Source organism: Protobothrops mucrosquamatus, unplaced genomic scaffold (assembly GCF_001527695.2).
Source record: "Protobothrops mucrosquamatus isolate PMUCROS unplaced genomic scaffold, P.Mucros_1.0 scaffold1975, whole genome shotgun sequence".
Lineage (NCBI taxonomy): Eukaryota > Metazoa > Chordata > Lepidosauria > Squamata > Viperidae > Protobothrops > Protobothrops mucrosquamatus.
Window position 1 is genome coordinate 232,168 of NW_015388091.1, and position 8,021 is coordinate 240,188.

Below are 8,021 nucleotides of genomic sequence, written 5' to 3' on the forward strand. Positions count from 1 at the left end.
CAAAACCCTCCTTGCACAGAGGCCATCCACCAAGAGGATGCCGAGAGAGTTGAAGACTCCAAATCAGACCATGAAGTCGATCGGTTGCAACAACCTCTAGAAAGAAGGCCTCAATGGCAACCTGACAAGGCAGTTTCTTTCTCTCATTGCATTGGGTGTGGAGGCCATCACAAACGGGCTGACTACTGGTTCCGCACAGCAACTTGCTGGGCATGTGGCAAGCAAAGCCACATTGCCAGCGTTTGTTTGGGTCGCAGGAAAGAACATTCATCAGAAGAGTTTCCTCAGAAAGGTACCGGGGTCCCCAGTCAAAACATCATGGGTTTTTGCACAAGTAGAAGGAGCATGTTTAGGACAGGCACCCATCACCCACTCAAGGAGAAGTTACACCTCAAGGTCAAATTGCAAGGGATTCCTTCTAACATGGAGTTAGACATGGGTTCAGCTCTATCGATAATCTCCCAAAGGACATTTCAGCAGATTTGTAGTCGAAGCGACAAATGAGTTAAGCTCAGGCCGTCGAACCTCATTTTAACCAACTTCCAAAATTCCTAGGTAAACATCAAGGGAGAGGCCACACTTGGGGTGCAGTTCAGGAATTTTGACGATCCCTTGGAAGTCATAGTTGTTGAGGGCAACCACACTAGCCAAATTGGACTCAATTGGTTTGATGCTTTGGGAATTCAAGTGGCTGGGTTAAATAGCTTGCAAATGTCGAGACTCTTGGCGGTGTGTAAAGAGTTTGCTGATGTCTTCACCTCAGAGTTAGGGGCATACAAAGGGCCTCCAATTGCACTACAGTTAGATCCTTCAATAGCACCGATAAGGATTAAGCCAAGTCAGGTGCCTTTTGCCCTAAAGCAGAGAATCAATGCAAACCTGGACAAGCTGTTGCAACAAGGCATTTTAGAGCTGGTAGATAGCAGTCCATGGGAAACTCCCATTGTCGTGCCACTTAAGGCCAATGGAAAAGTCCGCATTTATGCTGACTATAAATTCACATTAAACAAAGCTCTCCAGCAGCACTCCTATCCGGTGCCTGTAGTCAGCCACATTTTGGCATCTCTACAGGGAGATCGCATTTTCGCCAAATTAGATTTGGCCCAGGTCTATCAGCAGCTGCCGGTGGACGACACTACAGTGGAGGCCCAAACCATTTTAACCCACCGGGGAGCCTTCAAGGTGCGTTGGTTACAATTCTGGGTTAATGTAGCCCCAGGCATTTTTCACAGCGCAATGGAGCGCATGCTCCACAACATTCCGATGTATGCCCATATTTCAATGATGTCCTTATAGCTGGGGAATCAGTCGAAAACCTCACTGACAGGCTCCGGGCCTTCTTGCAAAGCGGGGCTGAAGCTCAAACAGGAGAAATGCAAAATTGGAGCCACATCCACAGAATTCCTGGGATTTCATATAGATGCTGAAGGCATTCATCCAGCTGAATCCAAGCTCAAAGCAATTCAGCAGGCACCCAGTCCCAAGATGAAGGGAGAGCTTCAGGCCTTCCTGGGACTCCTTAATTTCTATCATGCTTTCCTCCCCCACAAGGCCACAGTGGCAGAGCTGTTACACTGGCTCTTGGACAAGAAGGACCCATGGAAGTGGACGAGTGTCCACGAGAGGAGTTTTGCAGCAGTTAAAGTGTTGTTGTCATCAAATGCGGTGTTGGCTCATTTCAATGAGCAGTTGCCAGTCAGCATCACATGTGATGCATCCCCATATGGGATTGGAGTGGTGTTAAGTCATCTCAGTGCTGATGGGACACAAGTCCCTATAGCCTATTACTCCAGGACTCTTTTTGCTGCAGAACACAATTACGCACAAATAGATAGGGAAGCATTGGCCATTGTGGTGGGCATTAAAAAGTTTCATGACTTTTTGTATGGCCGCCACTTCACGGTCTTCACTGACCACAAGCCGCTTCTGGGGTTGTTCACTATGAACAAGCAGACACCCCAGATTATCTCTCCTAGAATGTTGAGGTGGTCAATATTCTTATCTGCTTATGATTATTGTCTGGTTCAAAAACCGGGTAAAGAAATGGGCCACGCAGACGGCTTTAGTAGGTTGCCTCTACAGCTATTAGAGTCAGATCCTGCTCCAGTCAACCACATCCTGGCTATCCAGGATTTGCTGGAGTCTCCCCTTAACACAGGGGATGTTGCTGCTGAAACAGCTTCAGACATCACGCTGAGCTGCATGTGCTCACAGGATGGCTGGAAACGTGTCCTGGCCCAAACTTTCAGAGTATCTGGAAAAGGAAGCATGAGTTATCCACCTATAAGGGTTGTATTTTGTGGGGCAGTAGGGTAGTAATCCCGACCTCACTGAGGACTAGAATCCTTGATTCTTTGCATGAGGGACATCCGGGAATAGTCTGGATGAAGGCACTCGCCCGTAGCTACCTTTGGTGGCCTGGGCTCGATAAAGATATCGAGGCCCAGGTCCATAGGTGCCTCATTTGCCAGCAGTCAAGGCCAAAATCCCACATGCTCCTGTACATAGATGGGAGCCCCTTGGTCGAGGATTCATATTGATTTTGCTAGCCCCTTTCAGGGGCAACTCTTCCTCATTGTTGTGGACAGTCACTCCAAGTGGCTAGAGGTCGTTCCAGTGTCCACTATGACTACTGCCAGGACCATTCAGGTTCTGCACAGCATCTTTGCAACGCATGGGCTCCCAGATGTCATAGTCTCAGACAATGGGGCTCAATTTACTTCTGCAGAGTTTCAGTCCTTCTTAAGGGCGAATATGATTAGGCATGCCACTTCGGCTCCTTTTCACCCGGCCTCTAACGGCCAAGCGGACCGCATGGTTAGAACAACCAAAGAATCCTTGAAGAGGATTACCAATGGCAATTGGCACCACAGCTTGGCAGATTTCTGACACTGCCAATGCACAATGCCCTGTACTTCTATGGGTAAAAGCCCAGCTGAATTAAGATGGGGGCGCTGATTGATTACAAAGCTGGATCAAAGCTGGATCAGACAGGGTTGCTTCACAAGTGCAGCAGCCTAAGGCACCAAAACACTTGCAAGTGGGTGATCCAGTTTAGGCACGCAACTATGGACAAGGGGCACTGTGGGTGGTAGCTGTGGTTTGCAAGGTGTCAGGGCCGCTCTCATACGAATTAGCCCTGGAAGATGGTCGTGTGCTCCTCAGGCACGTTGACCAGCTGCATTGGAGGTCACCACGCCACTCTTCCACTCCTGACTCTGCTCTTGGGAGGGAGGAGGAACATAATTGCGATCGTGCATCTGAGTATCTCAGCAAAAGCGGGACCTTGCGATCGCCAAATGGGGTTTTTGCCAATGAGGCTGCTCCCACCTCAGGCACTGCGCCCACGGGAAATTGCTCTCAATCAGCTTTTCACGCTGATCCGGTGGATTCTACTCTACCACAGAACTCTGGCTCAGGCCTACTGGAACAGACCGGCCATAGGGAAATGGACAAAGGCTTGGGTCTACCGGAACAGGGCAGCCTTCACGAATCGGCTCTACCCGTGTCAGATGGGTCACACAGCCCCAGTCTGCCAAGCCTGGCAGGCGAGCTTGGAGATCAGGAGCTAGCAGCAGCTTTGAGACATTCGGAGTGGGCGAAAGGCCCACCGAAATATTTAAAGGACTACATAAGGTTTTTGTCATTGCAAACTTAAAATGCTTATGTATTTTTAGTGTAAACTTAAATGCTTATGTATCTTTCTTTGAATTTTGAATGCTTATGTGTTTTCTTACAAACTGAAATGCTTAAGTATTCTTGATACTGAACAGTGTAATGTCAGGTTTATGTACCACTGAGTGTCATTGTGCCCTTTGAATGTGTGTAATCTTTGAACAACAAACAATGCTTTGTAAGTGTCAAAGAGCCAGGGGGGAGCAGTGTAATGTATTGAGTTGAATTTATGAAACAGGTTACTGAGAGCTGTGCAGGAACTGTTAGCAGACCACGTGGCCTGCCAGCCAGACTTGCTGTCTGCAAGACCATTAGTATGCATTTGAGCGGGAGAATACTGTACTCTCATTGGCTGATGCCACCCAAAGCTGAATGTATAAATAGGGGTGGAAAAAATGCTTGTTCATTTCTGTTTTGACATTCAATAAATAAGTACTTGTTTCTATTGCTGCCTCTTCAATGCTGAACCAAGCAGAAAACAGAACAGAAGATACTGGAGAAGATAATCAAAAAACTGATCTGCGAACATCTAGAAACAAATAAAGTTATAACTAAAAGTTAGCATGGTTTTGTTAAAAACAGATCACATCAAACCAATCTTATTTCATTCTTAGACAAAGTGACTAAATTAATAGACCAACGAAATGCTGTCGACATAGTATACTTAAACTTTAGCAAAGCATTCAGCAAAGTAGACCATAACCTACTTCTTTGTAAGCTAGAAACATGTGGGATACACAGCATCACCACCAGATGGATTTGTAACTGGATAATAAACCATGCTCAAAAGTAATATTTAATGGTACTACATCTACCTGGAGGAAAGTAAGCAGGGGGTGCCACATGGTTCCATCTTAGGCTCAGTACTCTAATATCTTCATAAATGACTTAAATGAGGGAATAGAAGGGGAACTCATCAAATTTGCAGATGACACTAAGTTGGCAGGAATAGCCAACACCCCAGAAGGCAAGCTCGGAATCCAAAAAGATCTTGACAGATCTGGATAGACTTGGGCCTATCCAACAAAATGAAATTTAAAGTGGAGAAAAGCAAGATTTTACACTTAGGTAGAAAAAAACCAAAGGTACAAGTACAGTTTAAGTGAAACCTGGCTCAAAAACAGACAAACTTGCAGACCCTGCTCAAGCAATGGTTATGTGCTATGTCCTGGATGGAAGGGAGGGAACTGCCAATGATCCTTTCAGCCATCCTCACCACTCTCTACACCGCCTTTCTTTCTGAAGCAGTGATGCTTCTAAACCATACTGTGATGCTGTATGACAGGATACTCTCAATCATCCCTCTGTAGAAAACATATGAAGAACGGTTGCAAGAACTGGGCATTGCTAGTTTAATTAAAAGGACTAGGAGTGACATGATAGCAGTGTTCTACAAAGAACAAGGAGTCAAGATGTTCTCCACAAAGAACAAGGAGTCAAGATGTTCTCCAAAGCATCTGAAGGCAGGATAAGAAGCAATGGATGGAAACTAATCAAGGGGAAAGGCAACCTAGAACTAAGGAGGAATTTGCTGATAGTTAGAACAATTAATCAGTGGAACAATATTGCCTACAGAAGTTGTGAATGCTCCAACACTGGAAGTTTTTAAGAAAACCATTTGTCTCAGGTTTTCTGCCTGAGCAGTGGGTTGGACTAGAAGACCTTTAAGGTCCCTCCCAATTCTGTTTTTCTGTTATCTAAGGGGCTGCCACAAAGAAGAGGGGGATCAACATATTCTCCAAAACACCAGAAGGCAGAACAAAAAACAATGGAGGGAAACTAATCAAGGAAGGAACCAAGTAGAAATAAGAAGAAAATTCCTGACGGAACAATGTACAAATGGAAAAGCCTCCCTTCAGAAGTTGTGATTGTTCTATCATTGGAGGTTTTTAAGAAGAGATTGGCCAACCATTTGTCTGAAATGGTATAGGATTAAAGACAGAGAATTCTTAGGTCCCAAATCCTCAACCCTTCTGTACCATAAAGAGGAGCTTGGTAGGGGGAAAAGTTGGGGAAAGGAGATGGAAAAGGGATTGCTTTTAGTGGGTGACCTTGGAAGGCAGAAATACAGTTGTATTTGCACTCAGCCCTTATTTTCCACAGGGTAGCACACTTTGACAGCCCTGAGGGGAGGGAAGTCCAAAGTCTGAAATTCTCCATTGTCAATTTTTGCCTAAAGCCAAGTTCTGACCATTTAGGCATTCCAGGTCAATTTGAGGAGTTAACTGCATCTTGACTCCCTGTGTCTGCCAAAAGTCTCCCCTGGAGAATTCTGCCAAACACCAGAGCTAAAATCTTTATGAAGATAATTCTCCTGTCAGGAAAGACCCATGACTAATTCAACAAGTTCTTGGACTCAGAGATTGTTGGGCATTACTCTGGAGAGAAATGAAAGTGAAATAATCCCCATAGACTTAATTATAATGGGGCAGCATGAGAATTAGTGGTCATCAAGAATTGAGAGGTTTGGCCTCTATACGATGTTTTATAGGTGGCACCTCCCTCCCACAAGATTAGCACAAATGAATAAGGGGAAATCCTTGATATGCTGGAAGTGTGGAGAGAACATTGGGAATTATTACCACATGTGGTGGGAATGCCCAAAGGGACAAAATTTTTGGAATTTATTAAAGAAATGGCTGGAAGAAATTGTGCTAATAGATATAGAAGCCAAATCGGAATTTTTTTATTGGGAATTATAGAAAGAAAATATAAGAAAGATACAAATTATTTATTACTGCATATAGTAACAGCGGCGAATAGCCTTCGCTCAAAAATGGAAAGAGAAAGATACTCCAATTGAAGAGGAAATATTACTAAAAATTTTCAATTGCGCAGAAATGGATAGACTTACATTGGAACTCAAGGATAAAAGTGAAACTAAGTACTACAAAATCTGGGAACAATTTTATGATTGGATAGATAACAAGAGAGTAGTCAAAACAAATGTATAGTGTTAGAATAAAATATGGATTATAGACAAATGTATATTTAAAAGATAAATAAATATACAGAAATAAGGGAAAAAGTGTTAATATTATATTATAAATAGTGAGCAAAGTTCAAGAACTATATGTCTATATGAGTACTAATATTACTTTAAAGTGACGGAAGATGTATGGAACCAGTGATGTCATATCTATGTCCAATGTATTTTTAATTTTGTATTATTAATAAAAGTTCTTTTAAAATTAAAAAAAAAAAGAATTGAGAGGTTTGGGAGCTCCATCCTTGAAACTGGCCCCAGAGGGAATCTATAACACCTGCGACTGAAGAAAATGAAATCTGATATTGCACAGAGGTTAAAGAAAAAAACACTGGAGTGGGGGTACGGGTAGTTAGTGCCCAAGCCTGTCATGGATCTAAAATAGTTCCCTGCAGAGTTGGGAGGAAATTTACTTTCCTTTGAAAGCTAATGCTCAAGTGTACCTCCACAAAAAGACTGATGCAATAGTGTGACCAGTTTCCAAGAACAAAATCAAAATTAGTAAAAAAAAACTAGTTATCAAAACTTTGCACAGTTAAAAAAGAATCAAATTCATAAGACGGAGAATGTTTTTGTGTCTTGGGAAGTGAATGCTTGTTTACAGGCTCACTTCCATCTTTGCAAAGGAGCTGTGGCAGGTGTTCCACTTCTCCCCTATCATTATGGAACTATTGGGGATTTCTTCCTCCCTTTTTTCTCTCCAGGGAGCTTTCCAGCTATCACTTTTGAAACTAGTGAATGGCAAATACAAGGGATAATGCAAAGTTATGTCCTATCCTGAGCTAGAAAGCCATAAATGTAGAGAATTCCTGGCTTGGCCTAGAACCTTACTAAAAAGTAAGGTTCTACATTAAAAAATAAGGTTCTACATTTAGGCAAGAAAAACCAAATGTACAGGTATAGTATAGGGGGTACCTTGCTCAATAGTAGTAACTGTGAGAGGGATCTCAGAGTCCTAGTGGACAATCACTTAAATAGGAGCCAGCCATGTGCTGCAGCTGCCAAAAAAGCCAACACAGTGCTAGGCTGCATTAACAGAGGGATAGAATCAAGATCACGTGAAGTATTAATACTACGTTACAATGCCTTGGTAAGGCCACACTTGGAATACTGCATCCAGTTTTGGTCAAAAAGATGTTGAGATTCTAGAAAGAGGACAGAGAAGAGCAACAAAGATGATTAGGGGACTGGAGGCTAAAGCATATAAGGAACGGTTGCTGGAATTGGGTATGTCTAGTTTAATGAAGAGAAGGATGAGGGGGGACATGATAGCAGTGTTCCAATATCTCAGGGGCTGCCACAAAGAAGAGGGAGTCAAGCTATTCTCCAAGGCACCTGAAGGCAGGACGAGAAGCAACGA

At 43.5% G+C, this 8,021-nt stretch overlaps 1 protein-coding gene across 1 annotated transcript in view; it reads left to right on the forward strand.

Annotated features, from left to right (window-relative positions):
* The first annotated feature begins 711 nt into the window (after window positions 1–711).
* Window positions 712–8,021, forward strand: part of LOC107294518 (vomeronasal type-2 receptor 26-like) — a 42,855-nt gene continuing 35,545 nt past the window's right edge. Inside the window, exons 1-2 of the mRNA XM_029285633.1 lie at window positions 712–915; window positions 1,072–1,182. Coding sequence (XP_029141466.1) covers window positions 712–915; window positions 1,072–1,182 — 315 coding nt within the window. The remainder of the gene's footprint in view (window positions 916–1,071; window positions 1,183–8,021) is intronic.